Consider the following 20268-nt stretch of genomic DNA (forward strand, 5'->3'; position numbering starts at 1 on the left):
TGCATTTGGAAGGGCTGGATGGCAGGAGTGGCTTTTCACCTTCTCTGAGTCCTGACCACTCTGTCTTGAGTTTGACACACTGGCTGCCTGCCTGAGGCTGGGCAGGAGAGAAAGGCGCCTTTCTGCCCAGGAGACTCCTTCCTTCTGGTGACCCCGTCAGGACCCGACGTTGTGGGTATGCACCTGGTGTGAGTGTGTTCGGGAGCTCCCCTGGCCTGGACTGGGTCCTGGAGGCCCAAAGGCTTCACTGGGAGGTGTGCAGTGTTACCTCCCTCCCCCGCTGACCCTCACAAGGCCCCGATCCACCAAAATGAGGGGCCCAGGACACACCCAGCGTTCCCAAGGGACTGGCAAGCGTGGGGGCGGCATGCAAGGGGCGGGAGGACTCCAGCGCTGCCATAACCAGGCCTTGTCTATGTCCCGCACAGGTGAGCGCTGCGGGCGATGGGATGGATGAGGCAGAGCAGGACCAGCATGAGGCCCGACTCAAGGAGCTGTTTGACAGTTTTGACACGACGGGCACCGGGTCCCTGGGACAGGAGGAACTCACCGACCTCTGCCACATGTTGAGCTTGGAGGAGGTGGCCCCAGTGCTGCAGGAGACGCTGCTTCAGGACAACCTCCTGGGCCGGGTAAGGCCCGCAGAGAGGCGGGCGGTGGGAAGTGGGTGCGGTTTCTGTGCTGTGGGGTTGGGGGAGGGTGGAGCAAACCACAGGCGCTGCAACTTGTTTCTAACATTCTAGCCTCGTGTGCTCTTAGCTGTTAACCTGATTAACAGTGGGGGGCGGGAGGTGGGATGTAATGGAAGCAACACAGCAGTGCAGTTTGCTGCGGTGACCAGGGCCTGCTTTAATTTGTGCTCTGGAGTGAAAGTGTACGCTGAGCATCTTAGATGAGAAGAGAAAAAGGTACCGAGGCTGTTTTCCAACTCTTTGCGGTGCGTTTTATGGACTCCACACCCATCAAGGGAGGAGGCTGAGATTTCCACTGAAGTGAAGGAACTTACAGTGAGAAAACTGCCTTCCCAGGAAGAGCAGCTCACTAGGACGTTTATAAACTATCAACATAAAGCTATTTCTTGTGAGGACTGTTTGTAGGATAAAGTATTAATTAAACCTTTCACCCAGGAAATAAGACAGGAGGGTAAATAAATACTGTGCAGATTCATTTAAAACCCAGCATGACTTGCTTCCAGCAGGGATGTGCATGTGTGCTGATGTTAAGTTTTACCTATGAAAACAAATAGTCATGTTCTCCCTGTAGATCAGGTCACAGAGATGAGTAAGAGGTGAAAGCGGTTCCTCTTGCTATTAGTGGGAAGGATGTCATGACCTGCTAGTGTCTTCAATTCTCATAACTAAAATTGAAAGCATCATTTGTTTGGCTTTGGGTTGAATCTTGCTATTGGTTTTTTGAATGGATGAGAAGGAAAAATGGGCAGTACTTTTCGAGCTCTGTTGCTGCCATTGCCGACACTTTGTAGATGTTTGTTTTTATCACAGGGTGTAAATCGAGGAAGCAACTGTGAAGCTCAGCTTTATTCTAGTGACCAAACTTCCTTTTCTTCATTTCATTTTCGCTGTCTCTTAACTGAAACATTGGGCAGGTGACCTCAGACTCAGGGCAGTGTACTGGCAGTCTGTGATGGGAAATAGGAGTGGTGAGCATCCTGAAGTTAATGTACAGGGGATGATGTTCTTGGGGGCTTGGCACCATGAAGGTGGCATCTAACAGGACTCATACGTAAAGTATGAGATTTTTGCAAAAATGAAACCATTTTTGATAACTTTGGCGGAGGATTAGCTGCTTATAAATACATGTGATCCCTAAAAAAAAATGCAAAAATCTTGCTTTGAAAGCAACCAAAATGGGAGCGTTGAGAATTAAACCACTTGCTCCTCATCGTGTAAGGCATTCAACTGTTTCCTTGTTCCTTCTCCATCTCAGACACTATCGGAAGCCCGCAGAATCCCATTTCCCACTGTGGTCCTTTGGGATCTGAGTCCTTTCGGTATCTGAGGGATAGTATCAAGCTTATTAAAACCAGAGAAGACAGAATATGACTTCGGGTTTCCTTGAGAGCCAGTGAAACACAGAACCCTCTGCTGTAAACAGATTGCCCCTTGGCAGCAGACTGACAGCCCACTCTCCAGGTGTCGTGCGTCTTTGCCCTCATTTAGCAGACTAACACAGTGGACCAGTTATTGATTGATTCGTTAACAACTTGACACTACCAACCCACTTTTAAATTTGCTCTTGGCTTGTGAATAATGAATACCTAAGTGGTCTATAGCGTGATATTTACTTATCCAGTGATAAAAGTTAAATAGATGTATGCATATTGATTTCATGGGGAAGGTCCCTGGTGGTTGTCTTGAGAGCAGAGTTGGCATGAATTAATGCACTACTGTTAAATTTGCATTTTTTATGAAACTGAATTATTCTCAGATGATCACATAAACTGTGCCATATGCTGTTAAGATACTCTATATGGTCTACAATTTTAAATTGTAAGGAAAAAAATTCCTTAGACTTCACTGGAGAATTCTAAGTTCTACCACCATGATATATTAAATACGGATCATAAGTTGTAGAATTGTAAAATTATAAATTGTTTCTAATGCCAGCATCTTCCCTCTCTTTAGATGGTATTTATAGAAAAATATGTCAGAGTTAGCAGTTTGGCTTAATAAAAAGGGAGAAAGAATAATAGCATGACAAACCTAAGTATATTCATCTACTCACTAATTTGACAAATATGTATTATATGTGTCCCATATGTCAGCATTCTAATGACCTTTTGGTATGGGTGCAACTTATGTTTATTGTAAACTTTTCCATTAAATTGGCTTTTGAGTACATTAATATCCATCAGCTTCCTGCATGCTTGTGGTTTTAATTTTGTCTTTTATATCATAACAAATATAATTTCTTTTTTAAAGAACTGATACATTTACTCCCTTTTTTTTTTTTTGGCTGCACTGCCTGACTTGCAGGATCTTAGTATCCTGATCAGGGATTGAACCCAGGCTCTTGACAGTGAAAGTGCAGAGTCCTCCCCACTGAATTGCCAGAGAACTCCAAGTATAATTTTTAAACAAAACAAAATAAATAAGTTTTACCTCCTTTGGAATTAGGCTGAATTAATCTTTTTTCTTGAAAAAAGAAATATGGTAAAAAGCATTTCCCCCTTCACCTAAGAATATGAATATTATCTGTTTATTTTTTATCTTAAGATCCATCTTTTGTAGCTTCTTGTTCTTTTCTTTTTAATCCTAATGTTTCTTTTGACAGTTATTAAGGAAACTAACTTAAATCAACTTGCCATTTTTATATATTTTATTAATTGGCCCTCAGATTGCCCTCTTTGCTCTTGCAAAGACTTGAAGTCATATTCCCCTGACCAGGGTGGGTGGGCTTCACAGGTGGCACTTGTGGTAAAGGATCTGCCTGCCAATCCAGGAGACCCAAGAGACGTAGGTTCAATCCCTGGGTTGGGAATATCCCCAGGAGGAGTGGCAACCCACTCCAGTATTCTTGCCTGGAGAATCCCATGGACAGAGGAGCCTGGCAGGCTATGGTCTGTAAGGTCACAAAGAGTCATCCATGACTGAAGCAACTTAGCCCGCACGCACTTGGTAGTTATCTTCTAAGTGTTTGAAATGCCCAGAGATTGTGGATCACTGATTTAAAGGAAAGAGGACATTGCTGGTAGATGTTTCCTACTAGATTATCAAAAGAGCTCTACTTGTATCTTTGTTATCAAAGATAACAAAGCACCGGTCAGGCGGGTCAGACCCCTCAAGATACTGGGAACTTATAGACTGATTAGGTAACATTCCTGGTAGGTGAATAATAGTACTGGGAGTAAGTGCTACAAACATTTAAGAAAGAGAACCATATTAGCTCACTTATTAAACCAAGTTTTCATCTAAGCAGTTGACTCTAGTTGTAGGTGCTTCCTGTTTATTGTCTTTTAAATGAAGAGCTTCCACGTACCTCTCTACCTCCTTTATTAGAAATCAGAACATAAAGATGATAATTTACCTTGCTTTTGTTGAAGCCTTTAGTTCCAGTTTTAAAAATACATTTTCTTTTCCTCATGGAACATTTTAACTTTAAGACAAAGCTGCCTCCTGAGTTGCCCTGATGTCCTCTTTAATATAAATCTGGATGATAAAGAATTAACATCTCACATCCTTGACACTCTCTAGAATCAGAACAAACCATATGGTAGCAGAACTTACCCCTGGTTTCCAAAGAGAACCAAACATATGTGGACTTCGGTCATCAAAGGCACTTTGGAATTTTTGTATTAAAATTTGAGAACTGTACAAATATATAATTCCACCGTTTCCCCACTTTTCATTTTCAAGTGCTTGGAGTTCTTTTATAAACATCATGTTTAATTTTATATGGTGATCTGCTGGTTTGTTTGTTCCCACTTCATTAAGCTTTTTAAGATTTCTTTCACTGGGGGCGGCAGAGGATGAGATGGTTAGATAGCATCACCGACTCAACAGATGCGAATTTGAGCAAACTCCAGGAGATAGTGAAGGATGGAGGAGTTTGGCATGCTGCAGTCCATGGGGTTGCAAAAAGTCAGACACAACTTAGTGACTGAACAACAAGAACAATACACGTTTTAACCATTTGAAAAGTGGATCAGAAGTACAGCAGTACTTTCTGGTGGTGATAATTTATACTTCTGAGGGACATTTTCTGGTTCTATTTTGGTCTTGTGACTCTATGTCTATCACTCCATTCCTTTACAACCATGTCAACTGGGGTTGATTCGAACTCCTAAGGATCTATAATTCACATTTATAGACAAGAAGACCTGATTAAGAGATTACAAGACTTGCTGCTTTTCTTTATTAATACTTTCTTATCAACCTCACAGCAAAATTGCCTTTGGTATTGTGTACTGTGACCCTCGCGAGGCATTAATCTGGCATAAAGTAAGAGCAAAGGGAAGCCCATTGGAAAGACCTTCCATTCTCAACAAGAGGCAGGAGCAAGTGCTAAATAGCTGTTCTTTTCTACCTACTCTATTTCAGTAATGACCGTCAGTCTCACCAGAGAAAATAGTGATATGATCAGGAATGGTCATTAGGCTTCTACAGTATTCCGTTTATACTTTTATGAGTAGCTTCTTGTTTGGATGGAGGGGACTGAAAGTTCTTCAGTGTCCAGCACAGGTTTTACACTTCAGTGTCCATCTGTATGACAGAGAAACCTAGAACCCAGAACTTGGAAAAAGGATGATGACTTGTCCAAGGTCAGGCAACTCATTTGAAGCAGTGCTGAGATGGGAACCCAGATTTTCCAGTCCCTGAGTTTGAATGCCTCTCTCCTCAGACTGCACATATACAAATATGGGTCTCATTCTCCATTCCCTGCAACTCGCCCTCACCCCCCAACTCCCACCCCTCACCCCCCACCTTCCACCTCTCAACCCTCCACCTCCCACCCCTCACCCTCACACCCACCACATGGAGACCATATGCTGTAAAGCAGTCTTTGAATCAGACCTGAATTCAGGTACTGATTCCTGCTGCTTTTTAGCCATGTATACCTGTTATCTTAAATACTTTGAGCCTCAGTTTCTTCATCTGTATAATGGAAAAAATAATATCCTCCTTATTAGATTGCGATGAAGTTGCCTTAGACTGTGTGTGTCAGAAGCTTATTTTGGAGCCAGGCAGGTAGGTAACTTCTGTGTCCTGTGTCTCTCTGTACACTCCCCTCCTCTATCCCTTACACACTGAGAGTAGGTTTTTGATATATGATGAATTCCCAGGAATGGTTTTTTGAGAAAGCTCATTCAAGTGGAGAATGGAATCACTAGCAACTCTCTTGAGTGGCGGTGGTTTGTATCTATTTCCATCTGTAGGCAGAACTCCTTGGAACTGTCTTGGAGTTATATGGTTGCTTTAGCCTTTACAAACCCACCTTTGAAAATGGCCTTGGCCTCTCTCCACGTTGTTTTCAGTAAATGACTTTTAAGCTCCAATAACCCAAATGCTGTATTTAGAAGAAAATATTTTGTAACTGAATTTTTCATTACAAAACCAGGTCTCTCTGTTCTTCTGTGTCATTTCTCTTTGCATAATGCTGTCAGTGGTTTTTTCCTCTACATCAGCCTTCTGGTGAGTCCGTATTTCTATACCCATTTCAGCTAACGTTTAACGTTTTGAAAGTCCTTTCTTTGATTTCTCCATTAATAGATGCAAACCTCCTAAGTGTGATGAGAGTTACGTAGGCCTTTGGTCCAATAAGTGCACTATGTTGAATCCTGGCTTAAGCCCTCTCATCTCGGGTCTGTTTGAAGTTCTGCCTGCTCACATGGGGAAACATGTGTGCATCTGATCTCCGTGATTGCACGAGATGATTTCATGCAATTTAAGTTCCTCCTTCTGTTTCCTGTTGCAGGGTTTTGTGTGTGTGGTTTGAAATAGCATCTGTTTATTATGCCATGCTTAAATTCTTTTTTCAGAGAGGCAAATTGTGTTTCTCAAAAAGCATTCCTATGAAATTTGGAGAGGAAGAAAGATGAAGTAAATTTCTATTAAGCACTGGTGACACATGACAGAAAGTATCAGACTTGACTAGTCTTCCTGTTAATTTAGTTTGAATGTCATGTGTGTTTTCAGTCAGTCAGGTAATTTTCCCATTGCTGCAAACTGCCCTTTGAGGCTTACCGGGTATAGGGATGCTTGTAAAATGCATGGCAGCGGTTATTATTCAAATGAGGGGGGACCTACCAAGGTATGCATGGCTATCAAAGCTGGTTACTGTGTGAGATTTAATTACATTGAATATTTCTGAAGACGTCTAAATTTCAACAGAACACAATAGTAAAGCTCCCTGGGAGGATAAAAATGGTACTTAAACATATCAGGGACTGAACTGAGTGAGCCCCTTAGATCCCCACGTCTTCACAATAGAGACCGTTTAGTCACGTTTTTTGGTTCTGAGCTGTGCCCTGAGGGGCTTTTCTGCCCCATCAGTAATCTTGAGCTCCGATGAAAAATAGCAGTCACCTGCTTCTATTAGGGAACTCTCTTGAAAGATGTGGAATTTACTGCTGTTTAAGGCAGAGGGTCCAATGTCTCTGTCCTCACAAGAAGGAAAATAAAGATCAACTTAAGACTTACAGCTGCACCAGCTGTTTTGATCAGCCTGCCAGGCATTTGCTTTAGACCTGTAGGTTCTCCTTGTGGAGGAAGAAGAGGTTACCCAGATAGACAGTGTTGGGTTATGAAGAACCCCTGAGTTAATAATCATGTTTAGTCTTTTATAAATTTTTTTCCTTCTAAAATGTAGCTGATTTAATACATCCTAAGTCCATTTTGGAAACTTTTAAGCTCTGCTTGTGAATATCTTGAAGTCAGATGTCAAAAAACTGTCCTTCTTTTCCCTGTTGGCCTACTAGGACATACTCTTTTATCAGAGCCCCCTACCAGCTTTTTTTTTTTAATTAGAGCTACTGATTGTTTATTTGTTTGTTTTTTTAATTGGATGATATTTGCTTTACAGTGTTGTGTTGGTGTCTGCCATACAGCAACATGAATCAGTCATAGCTATATGTCTATCCCCTTCCTCTTGAGCCTCCCTCTACCCTTCCATCCCACACCCCTAGGTCATCACAGGGTGCCAGTCTGGGCTCCTAGTGTTGTATAGCAGCTTCCCACTAGCTATTTTACACAGTATATATGTCAATGTTGCTTTCTCAGTTCATCCCAGCCTCTTCTCCCCCAACTATGTCTCTATTCCTGACATGCAAATAGGTTCATCAGTACCATTTTTCTAGATTCCACATGGATGTGTTAATATACGATATTTGTTTTTCTCTTTCTGACTACATTCTGTATAACAGGCTCTAGGTTCATCCACCTCAGTTCAACTGATTCACATTTGTTCCTTTTTATGGTTGAATAAAAAGGGAACACTTTTGCACTCTGGGTGGGGATGTAAATTGATAACAGCCATGATTATGGCTGGAGATTCCTTAAAAAACTAGGAATAAAACTACTATATGACCCAGCAATCCCACCAGTGGGCATATACCCTGAGAAAACCGTAATTCAAGAAGACACAGGTACCCCAGTGTTCCCTGCAGCACTGTTTACGGTAGCCAGTACATGGAAGTAACCTAGATGTCCATGGATAAAGAAGTTGTGAGATAGATAGATAATATATATATTTATATATATATATAATCACACACATACAGTGGAATTATTTTTTCTTTTCATTTTTTTGTGTCTCAAAACGTTTGTCAGTTTCAGCCTTGTAGTTGCTAATCGACTTGCTTCCCTTGTCCCCCCCCCCCCCCCCACCCTCTAGAATCTGGACTGTAGCTGGTAAACCACTTGAGGGCAGAGGTTATGTATACTCTTGCCTTCGTGTCCTTCAGGAGAGGCTTCATGTCCTGAAGCCTCAATGTCCGGCTTTACACCTGGTGACATTGTGTAAAGTTGATGTGACCTGGAGCAACAGAGGGATCTCCCTGAGAGGTCAGACCAGGAGTGAGGGGGGAGCTGGGACGGGCAGGCGGCTGGACTTTGATGAGTCCAGGCAGAAGGCCTGAGTTCTCCTGGTACTCTGTCACTTCAAAACCAGCAGCCTTGGGAAAGGACATGCCTCCTCTGAGCTTCTCTCCTTTCAATTTAGCGGAAGGATGCCTGCCTTGAGATAGGGCAGTAAAATTCGTCTAATCACAGGAGCAAAAGACAGACATAAAGAACAGAAGGGACTTATGGGACACTATCAAACAGACTAATAACACACGTATAGGGGCCTGTCGCTCCTGGATGTTGTGCGAGTCAGCTGGCTAAATGTCCAGGAGGGAATGAACCTACAATAATGCCCCCAGGACTTGCATTAATATAGCTTTCTAGTAACTGAATCCCTTTCCCATTTAGCAGTGGGGGTTGGGGGAGTAAATTTGAGATACAGAGACCCCTGAGTCATCTGTGTGGCTAGTCCTCACTGGGTTGAACTACGTTAGGACAAAACTCTGAAGGCCTCTTTCCAATGACTTCTATCAAAACTGCCACCTTGAGAAGACCCAGCGGAGGCCCACAGAGTCAGGTATAAAGGATGTGAAAGTCTCAAATCAGGAACCACCCTTTTGAAACAGGAGCCTCCTTCTCTTCAACTCATTAACTAACTGTGGCAACAAGGGACTCCAGTTTCATTTGGTCATGCCCACTGATTCCCTAAGAGAGTAGAACCAAGGAGCTGGGGTCCCCGAACACAGCAGACCAGACCTGCTTTTCTGATGCTGGGCAGCTGCACAGATCCTGGGGGAGGCGGGCTCCCAGCTCTCCCGCTCTCACCCCACCCTGCACTTGGTTGGCTGGGTCATTCTCATGGTCAGTGGCTTTGCTTGGAAAACATAGCCATTTCTCTGGGAAAGTGGTGAAAATAGTCATCCCATTACTGGTCCTATTGGTAGTGGCTACTACCACTTCCCGAGTACCTAGCAAGCTCTGGAAGTTGGTGATGGACAGTGAAGCCTGGTGTGCTGCAGTCCATGGGGTTGCAAAGATTTGGACACGACTAAGTGACTGAACTGAACTGCACGAGTGCTAGGAAGTTTGAGACACTTTATGTAACTCTCATTTTATCTCCCTAAAGCTGTTATGAGGGAGGTGGTAGCATACATAACATAAAATACATGTAATGCTTTTGGCAAAGTACCTGCCTGACTCCCTGTGGCCATTCCTGAGAATATGGAGGCTCTATCATCAGGGCCTAGGATAGGGCCTGGCACATAGCAGTGGCCCAATAAATGTCTGCTGAATGAATCATAAAAATTAGTTGTTCCATAGCCCCACTTTTCAAGAGGCGCAGACTAAAGCTTGGAGAGGTTTAGTAATTGAGCCGTCTCCCAGAAGCAGGTGAGTGGCTGAGCCAGAGTCAGAGCCTCCAGCCAGCTGGCTCCGGCATATAGAGCCTTCGCTTCTCACCCTTCTCCTGCCCACCCTGAGAGGAAGGCATGATCCCGGTAGGAAGCAGTAGATGCCAGTGTGAGAGATGCCCTGAGTAGGAGGGGCTTGGCTATGTGATGTTTGTGAGCTGGCTGGTTGGGAAGATGGTCTTGCCCCTGGTTAACCAAATCTGGATGCCACAGTGCCTGACGCACATCTGCCACTGCCAAAAGCTGGCCCTCTTTCCTCTCCCTGGTATTTCTGTGATTTGTCAGCTGTGAAACCTAATGAGCAGTTTATAATTCTATGATCTTTTCATCCTTCACTGGCTCCTTAGCAGATGCCCGCCCTTCCTTAATAGACTTCTGCTCTGGCTCCATAAATATGCTTTTAGTCTGTATGATCTAAAGGAATATGATTTAGAAGGCAGTTTCAAGTAATCAAAATGAATGTGGTAGAGAAATCACATGTACTTTGGGGGAGTGTGGTAAATTGCAAGCATATACAGTTTTATGACACCCTGAGGTGAATCTCAGTGGATTCCTCTCTTTTGCATTGATTTGCATGAAGAAGACATATGATTTGTTGTTTAGTTAACTAATGAGGTTTGCTGCTTTTCCACATTTAATTCAGAAGTGGTTTTTATCTGTCACCTATATTTAAACTCCTAGGCAATGTTTTGTAATGATGTCCCAAAGAGACCCACAGCAGCACACATTATGAATTTATCAACTTTGTATTTACATATGGGCTTCTGTATAAATAGGTATCATGTGATTAAACTATAATTATGGTGAGAAGAAATACCGACTCTCGCTTCTGCCCCATGGTGAGATCATGTGAATTTAAGTTGTAGAATAATGTACTTGGCTATAAAGAAAACCATTTTACTACTTTAATATCCCAGTTCTGAGTTTGCTTGTTTGTTTGTTTTTTTCAAGAATTGTACAATCCTCTGCCCCTTTTTTCTTTTTAATAGTGAAAGTTATAAATGATACCAACAGTCCCATTTGTGGACCACACCAAGAGAAGAGGGACTCTCCCTTATGTGCCAAGGAAACTGATAAGGATATTGGTGCAAAATTGTACTCACAAAACATTAGATAAAGCTTCAATAACCAATTCTGAGTATTTACTTCAGTAAGACTCAGGTTCCATCCTACTTTAGTCAAGGTAATTGTATTTGTAAGAATTCGGGAGCATGCTTCCCAAGGTTCTTTTATCCTTTGTGTATGCTATGGATTTCTACTTGTTTCTAGAATTAGGGCCTTGGGAGATAAATATCATCTACTTGCCTGAGGCAAGACTGTATTTCAAGTCAACCTTGAAAGGTAGTTTACTCTCTTCTAGAATGTCTTAAGAGATGAAAGCATTTTTGGCACATTGTTAAAAAGGGTCATTTACTTGGAAAATTTTTTCTAGTGTCTAACCTAACATCTTTCTCTTCTGGTCTTGTTCAGAAAAATAAAAGAAACTGAGTTCAAAACCTATCTTCTTCTGAGTTTATAAAGAGGATTTTGCTGTGTTATTTCCCCTCGGGGTTGAACAAATGTTGATATTGGTGTTGGTGACTCTGGTGTGTAAAATGATTATCCCATTTTGCCTTTAGTGCTTTAGAGAAAAGAAGAAGTGGGAACAAAAACAGGTTCTAGGACTCCCTTCAAGGCTGTCAGGATGCTAACAAATGGTTCTGGAACCTTGTACATGGGTTTGCTTCCTTAAGGCTATGGAATTTTTAATTTATTTTGAATTCTTTATTTTCAGGTGCATTTTGACCAGTTTAAAGAAGCATTAATACTTATCTTGTCTAGAACTCTATCAAATGAAGAGCACTTTCAAGAACCAGGTAAGAACGCTAACTTTTCTTCTCTTCCTTCTGCTTTAAAATGTGTCCAGGGGAGAATCTGAGGACTTTGAGGCATGTGTGTGTGAAAGCTGCAGAGTATCTGCCTCCCCCAGATTGAGCAGTTATTTGGAGTGACTTGTCTTTTGACGTGGTCATAAAAGGCGTGCAGCTGTCGCACACTAGGAAGAGCCTCCTCTATCACAGCAGCGGATTAGGGAAGAAATCACTGGATTGTTCCCAGGAGATCTGTCAGATGGTGTGGCCGTAACTCATTCCTGGAATGAGCAGAGTGGAACTGAATGGTCCTTCTTCCGTCCTCATTGCCTGTGAACATGAAATAATATGAACTGGGGCAGAATTTTGTCTGAAAGAAGGGTGGGTAATTTTATTTAGTGCCAGCGAGTGGATAGCTCTGTGTTACAGACAGGACCACATTATAACTGTTTTTCTCTCTCCTCTTGAGTGATAGTTCTTTATGGTCCTTGTTGTTCATATTTGTACTTTTAGTGCCCAGTAGGATGCTTAGCACATAGTAAGTATTCAACAAAAAGTTAATATTATACTTCATTGATTTTTTAAGGTACTATAGATTATGACACATCATTATTTTATATACTCCTAAAAATTTTTTTTCTCAGTTATAATGGTAAAATGCCATTGATTATAAGACACATCATAATTCGAGAATGTTCAAATCTAGGAGTGTGTGTGTTGGGGGTAATGTCTTAGGATCAGTGATATATGGTAAATATTTAAGGGGAAGTCTAAACAGTGTTGAAATTTATATTATAATACAGTCTGGTTTTTTAAAAATCAGAAGCTAGGGTCAGAGGTTGATTATAAAGGGGCACACAAGGGAATTTTGGGTGTGATGAAACCATTTTTATATCTTGATTGTGATGGTGGCCACAAATTTTTTTTTTCTAACATGCTATCATTTTTTTCTTTTATTTAAAAGTCTTCATTTCACTTCTCCTGTGAGTTGCCCTCCTGTTTATATACTCTGAAATTCTTTCTCTTCTAAATTTGATTGTCTTTAACAATCAAATTTTCTGCACCGGTGGCCACAAATTTTATGTTTTTTTCTAACCCACAGAATTGCTCTGTAAAAAGGTGAAACTTACTCTACGTAAATTATACCTCAATAAACCTGACTTTAAAAAAGAGAACACTAAAAATATAGTCCAGTTTTGAGATTGAGAAGAGATCATTAACATTTTGTTGCTACAAGCAGTTGTTCAGTGTGACCTACTTGGAAGCACAGGTGGGAACTCTTGTCTCATCCTCACCAGTGATCCAGTTCATCAGACCTTCTGAAATGCTCCAGATTTGTGTCATATGTATAAACTCTGCGGTTAGCAGTATTTGGGGTTTGGATTGAGTCTCTCCCTTTTTATTAAGGTTATTGTTCATTCTGAGGCTTGCCAGAGCTCTCTGCAAGCCCCTAGTGAGTGTGGGAGGGAGTTTATTGCATCATAGAGGACTTCCAGACTAAAAATAGAATTTCTGTAGGTCACCCAGTGCTGGAATCTGGACTTTTGTTCTTACTTGGTCTCACATTTTGTTAGTAGTTTTACTTGTTTAAGGTTGTCATCTTGATAAAAATAGTGTAAGATCTAGGGACCCTAACTAGAGCTATCGTGACATCACCCCATCTATTGTTGTTCGTGCGCACGTGGGTAACATACACTTCAGCTCCGTGTTCTCTTTGCCCATAATGGGTGTTTATGTCAGTTTGGAATAGGCTGCCCTGATTCTTGTCCTTTTGCTGCTCTTTCTTTAAAACCTGTTCTTGATACCTGCCAGAAAATTATCATAATAAATAAACAGACCACAAATGTGAAGGGTTCCCTGTAGAACTGTACCATCTTGGGATCTGAATCATAGGACGAGGAGGTAGACAGTGTCTCGTTGAGCTTGGTAACAGTTTGAAAGAAAGGTTTGTAAGTCCAACTCTTGTCAGTGGTTTCAGATTTATACGTGTGCCTCACTGCTGGGCCAGAGGAGGCATCATCTGGACAAGTCTTCCAGAGGGGTTTTAATAGTTGACTGTGTGCTCCGTCCTTTGGGTAGACTACAGCAAACCTTTGCTACAGAGCTGCCCCAAGTCAGTGCAATAAAGCATCAAAGTCCTTACTGACAGCATTTCCTCCAGCATGGATGTGACTTCCCTAACATTTGACCTGGAAGGATAAAATCTAGGATTGAGCCTGTGCCTTCAGAGTGTTTTATCTCATATGAGGCTGAGTCATTCCTTCTTTGTTCCTGAGCATCTCTGCTTTTTCTGACTTTTGCCTGTCACTCCCTTGCCCTTCCAGTTGTTTCTGGGGATCATGCATTTCTTTTCACTGAAACATTCTCCCACCCACTCAAGTATGTGACTCCACCCCTACAGACTGCCTGGCTTGGCTGGAGAGAGGCAGAGAAAGAAGGATCAGGGCTTAAATGCTGTATATCAAGAGGCCACCTGGGTTCACCCCCTCTTTCCCCTTTACGAACATGGTTCAATTCAGTCAGTCAGTCATGTCCAGCACTTTGTGACCCCATGGACTGCAGCACGCTAGGTTTCCCTGTCCATCACCAACTCCTGGAGCTTGCTCAAACTCAGTCCATCGAGTCAGTGATGCCATCCAGCCATCTCATCCTCTGTCGTCCCCTTCTCCTCCCACCTTCAATCTTTCCCAGCATCAGAGTATTTTCCAATGGATCAGTTCTTTGCAGCAGGTGGCCAAAGTATTAGAATTTCAGCATCAGCATCAGTCCTTCCAATGAATATTCAGGACCAATTTCCTTTAGGATGGACTGGTTTGAACTCTTCTCAACATAACAATCCCTTAAGTCATTGACTGTATGACTGCAAGGCTAGAGTGAATGCTGCCATTTTATCCATGAGCAAACTGAGATTCAAAGAGGGATGTGGATTACGTCTCACAGATAGGGGCAGAGGAAGATGCTAACATTGTTATCACCAAGGGATGGGAGTCCAGGAGGCTTTGGTTTAGGGTGTTCACCCTCAGATGGATGAGCTGCGGGCAACGCAGTCTCAGTCAGTGCAGCCTGGCCAGAAAGATTCTGACAAGTGGCCAGCAGCAGAAGGAAGGAGCAGAGAAGAGCAAGTTTCACCTAATCGTTAGTGACAGGGGTTCTATGTCCTCAGCATTACTTGGCTGTTCAGCACTTAGTTCATCTTCCACCATAAGGGGACAGGGCTGTGGTCTTTTTATCTTATGTTTTGAAATCAATGGACCTACTAAACTTTGAGAGGAAAAATTACTCTTAAATTAGTAGAAATAGGAGGGCCATAGTGCACAGCCTTTGACACTGAATGAGTCATGAATTGATATTTTGTAACATCCAAAATCTTTATAAATTAAAAATATCCAGTGCTGTACCTGACTATAATATAGAAAATCCAGCCTGATAAAGTAGAAAGACCCTTGAACCAGGAATTATGTAATACTGGCATGTGTGTTCAGTGGTGACCAACTCTCTGCCAACCCCACACTCCCCTAACTGGGTGGCCTTATATCACTCACCTAGAGCCAGACATCCTGGAATGTGAACTCGAGTGGGCCTTAGAAAGCATCACTACGAACAAAGCTAGTGGACGTGATGGAATTCCAGTTGAGCTATTTCAAATCCTGAAAGATGATGCTGTAAAGTGCTGCACTCAATATGCCAGCAAAATTTGGAAAACTCAGCAGTGGCCACAGGACTGCAAAAGGTCAGTGTTCATTCCAATCCCAAAGAAAGGCAATGCCAAAGAATGCTCAAACTACTGCACAATTGCACTCATCTCACACACTAGTAAAGTCACGCTCAAAATTCTCCAAGCGAGGCTTCAGCAATACGTGAACTGTGAACTTCCAGATGTTCAAGCTGGTTTTAGAAAAGGCAGAGGAACCAGAGATCAAATTGCCAACATCCGATGGATCATTGAAAAGGCAAGAGAGTTCCAGAAAAACATCTATTTCTGCTTTATTGACTATGCCAAAGCCTTTGACTGTGTGGATCACAATAAACTGTGGAAAATTCTGAGAGAGATGGGAATACCAGACCACCTGACCTGCCTCTTGAGAAATCTGTATGCAGGTCAGGAAGCAGTAGTTAGAACTGGGCATGGAACCACAGACTGGTTCCAAATAGGAAAAGGAGTGTGTCAAGGCTGTATACTGTCACCCTGCTTGTTTAACTTCTATGCAGAGTACGTCATGAGAAATGCTGGGCTGGAAGAAGCACAAGCTGGAATCAAGATTGCCGGGAGAAATATCAATAACCTCAGATATGCAGATGATACCACCCTTATGGCAGAAAGTGAAGAGGAACTAAAAAGCCTCTTGATGAAAGTGAGAGAGGAGAGTGAAAAGGTTGGCTTAAAGCTCAACATTGAGAAAACAAAGATCATGGCATCTGGTCCCATCACTTCATGGCAAATAGATGGGGAAACAGTGGAAACAGTGTCAGACTTTATTTTTTGGGGCTCCAAAACCACTGCAGATGGTGACTGTAGCCATGAAATTAAAAGACGCTTACTCCTTGGAAGGAAAGTTATGACCAACCTAGACAGCAGCTTAAAAGCAGAGACATTACTTTGCCAACAAAGGTCCGTCTAGTCAAGGCTATGGTTTTTCCAGTGGTCATGTATGGATGTGAGAGTCGGACTGTGAAGAAGGCTGAGCACCAAAGAACTGATGCTTTTGAACTGTGGTGTTAGAGAGGACTCTTGAGAGTCCCTTGGACTGCAAGGAGATCCAGTCAGTCCATTCTGAAGGAGATCAGCCCTGGGATTTCTTTGGAAGGAATGATGCTGAAGCTGAAACTCCAGTACTTTGGCCACCTCATGCGAAGAGCTGACTCATTGGAAAAGACTCTGATGCTGGGAGGGATTAGGGGCAGGAGGAGAAGGGGATGACAGAGGATGAGATGGCTGGATGGCATCACTGACTCAATGGACGTGAGTCTGAGTGAACTCCGGGAGTTGGTGATGGACAGGGAGGCCTGGCGTGCTTTGATTCATGGAGTCGCAAAGAGTCGGACATGACTGAGCGACTGAACTATATACATTAAAACCTCTGAGGTCTTTGGCTACCTTATATGTGAAGGTAATTATACTAGAAAATACTTAAAATCCATTCAACTCCAGGGTTCAGCTGTATTGTCTCCTATTATCTAAATGACATCTACGTGTATGAAAAAGCTAGCTCTGTGTTTCTGTAAAATTTCACCCCAAATAAATTGACACTACAAGGGTTTACTTCTTAAAGGCAAATACCCAATATAGTTCATGCTTTCCTATTCTTCTAATAAAAGACAGCTATTATAAATAATACAAAAGAAAGCTAGAATAGGATTTCAGAGGAGATGGAATTAAGTCATGATTTCCGCAGTCTTGGGTTCTGCCATTTCTAACATCTCTGAGGTACAGTGTCTTTATTTTTAAAATTAGAGGGTATAGATGATTTGCAGCATCTTTTTAATTCTGATGTTTATGATTCTAAAACTCTTAACAGAGAGTTTTTCCCCCTAAAAACTCAACAGTGCAATGAAGGTACTAAAATTTAGATGAAGTCAGAAAAATGGGTTGGGAACGTAGGGAGTCCTTTGTGGATTCCAAGCTGATTAACATCACTGGTGGCAGAGCTCCCCCCGCATCTATGTGTGCAGCTTAATTTTCAAGTTATTTTCCTAGAGAGAGAGAAGGACACCTTAATTATTATTTATGGATTATAGGATTTGGGTAACGGAGATGCTGACACGGGCTCCAAGCTACACGACTGTAAGCTACATAGTTACATGCCTACGCTGTCCGGATCTGTTCTCCAGAGACTTTTGTCCTTATCTGATGCATCTTGCCGTAGGTTTCTGTTCTGTGGTAGATGTTAGCATGACGCAGCAAGCGCTTCCTCCCCTCATACTGTTAATGTAAATATCTTTCCTTTGTTTATCTGGTGAGGGAAATCTCAGGTTTGGAAAAGCTAAACCATTAGAAAAATAAGGTAAGGCAGATGATTGGGTTTTTGTTTTTTTGTTTTTGTTGGTAATAAACATTCTTCACTCCAGAAACTGCCCTATTTCTAATTATTTTCCTTGTATTTTGGAGAAGCTGTGACTATAATAAACAAATACTTCCTCATTCACTTGGCAAGTGTGCACTGAAGCAGACAGCAGGCTAGATCCCGGTTTGCAGGGCTTGAAGATTTGTGCTTGTAGCTGTATTCGGGGGCCATGGGCCAGGCCCTTTGAGGGCCCTGTGTTTAGAAGATACGCACAGATGGCCAGCAGGGGTGTCCTCTTGTCCTCTCTTCAGTTAAGAACTTAGCCCTTGGTCCCCTTGGTATATGTGGGATGCTATCAGTGAGGACCCAAAAGATTTCTTCAAAAGTTAAAAGCAACATAAAGGCACTACCGCTAACCACCACCACCATCAAAAGACCATGTGAGGACTCGTTTCCTGAGATCAGAGGGAACTAGAAATGTTCCCATCCACTGCTGGTCATGCAAAATAGTGGGACATCCCCGGATATTTGGAAAACAATAAGCATCAAAAACTATAAAAGTGTTTTTGGCCAATCAATGCCAGATTCAGATTTTATGCTATGGAAATAATTATGTGTGTGTAAGGATAGTCATTTAAAATAGTTAAAATACTAATATATATATATATTGAGCAGAAAATTTTTTTTAAGTAATTTTATTTATTTATTTTTGGTTACACTAGGTCTTCATTGCTGCAACGGCTTTTCTCTGGTTGCAGAGAGCAGGGTCTACTCTCTCGCTGTGGAGTACGGGCTTCTCACTGCAGTGGATTCTCTTGTTGCGGAGCACAGGCTCCGGAGCGCAGGCTCAGTTGTTGTGCCTCATGGGCTTAGTTGCCCTGAGACATGTGGGACCTTCTTCAATCAAACCCATGTCTCCTGCACTGGGAGGCAGATTCTTTACCACTAAGGCACCAGGGAAGCCCCCAAGCAGAAATTTTTGACCGTGTATTTTGGTTAGGCAAGCTATGATGTACCTGTATAATCAAAGACTAGGCAGCTATTCAGTTGTCCTCTGGAAGAATACGTATTGTTATGACTTTCCAAGGAGCAAGAAGGCACTTTAAAAAAAAATATATGTGTGTGTGTGTATGTATGTGCAAAAAGGATATTACTGTTATTTAAAATTAAACAAGTCTGGGGAGAATTTTGCTAATGAAACAGTTTGTTTGGACGTTGTGCTGACCTAAGTTTATTTCAGTTCTAGTATATGCAATCCTTTCCAAATTAGGGACACGAAAATGGTAGTTTTCTGCAGGGAGTCCTAGAGAATTGGTGAGTCCTTTCATGTCAGTGGTGCTAGTGATAGAGAACCAGCCTGCCAGTGCAGAAGATGTAAGAGGCTCGGGTTCGATTCCTGGGTCACGAAGATTCCTTGGAGGAGAGCATGGCAACCCACTCCAGTATTCTTGCCTGGAGAATCCCCATGGACAGAGGAGCCTGGTGGGCTACAGTCCATGGGGTCACAAAGAGTCGGACACAACTGAAGTGATTTAGCACACATGCCTTCATGTCAGTGCTGTGGTTAAGGGAAAGGAGATGACAAGGAGGAGAAAATTAGGGCATGAATGGGATGAAGGCGGCTTCAGTTTCTGAGACAGACAGGATGCTGTCACTGTGCGTTTGCCAATAATCTTAACCTGTCACAACACATGAGGAGAAGGAATGTGCTGCAGGACTGGGGGCCGTGAGGCCTTCCCTGAGTCCGCTCCATAGGCTCCAGGCCACCGCTGACCCCCAGGACCCCAGGTGGGAGGACCCAATCCCAGGCAGAAGCTACCTGACTAGTGTCTTTGCCCCAGAAAGCTCCTGAGGCTTTCCCTAAACCTCAGGATGCTAGGTACTCCTCACCTCAGTAAGGACTAAGGGTCCAGGTCTCTTTGACTCCAAAGCCCGTGGTCTCTTTCCATGAAGCACTGCTGCCCTGGAAAGCATGCAGTCCAGCTGGGCAGGTAAATCTAACAAGTAAAATGTTTATAGAAAAATATGACCACAGTCAGTATTAAGCATGGAACAATCAATATATGGGTTGAACTGAATTCACAGGAGAAAAATGGTCCCATAAAAGTTGTACCAGGTTTGAAAGAAGTCAGTTTTGAGCTGAGCCTTGAACAATGGGGAGGATTCAGTTAGATGATCTGTGAATCTCCGGCTTCTTCCCCCAAATGGCTCAAGAAGCAGGGCCTTCTAACAGGAATTAGCAGGCCGAGCCTCCCAGGAGAAGGTTGGTGAACAATCTCATCATCATTTTCAACTCAAAGAGTTTTTTCTGTTGACAGATCTTCACCTGCTTTAGGGCTTAGATAGATCTTCTGGTCAGACCAGTCACCCCTGGGGATTGTTAGACCACACCTATCCACCGTCCTCATTACCCTTGGGGAGAGTGCTAACCTTCCCCTTGACATTTCCCTTCCAGACAAAGCTAATCACAGCCACCCCATTTTGT

The 20268-nt window shown here is 42.6% G+C and overlaps 1 protein-coding gene across 2 annotated transcripts in view; it reads left to right on the forward strand.

The window, feature by feature from the left end:
• The first annotated feature begins 449 nt into the window (after positions 1-449).
• Positions 450-20268, forward strand: part of NIN (ninein) — a 90096-nt gene continuing 70277 nt past the window's right edge. For both annotated transcript variants that reach the window (XM_068964353.1, XM_068964354.1), the window contains exons 1-2: positions 450-632; positions 11706-11787. In XM_068964353.1, the coding sequence (XP_068820454.1) occupies positions 450-632; positions 11706-11787 (265 nt within the window). The remainder of the gene's footprint in view (positions 633-11705; positions 11788-20268) is intronic.

The sequence above is a fragment of the Capricornis sumatraensis genome, chromosome 2 (assembly GCF_032405125.1).
Source record: "Capricornis sumatraensis isolate serow.1 chromosome 2, serow.2, whole genome shotgun sequence".
Taxonomy (NCBI): Eukaryota; Metazoa; Chordata; class Mammalia; order Artiodactyla; family Bovidae; genus Capricornis; species Capricornis sumatraensis.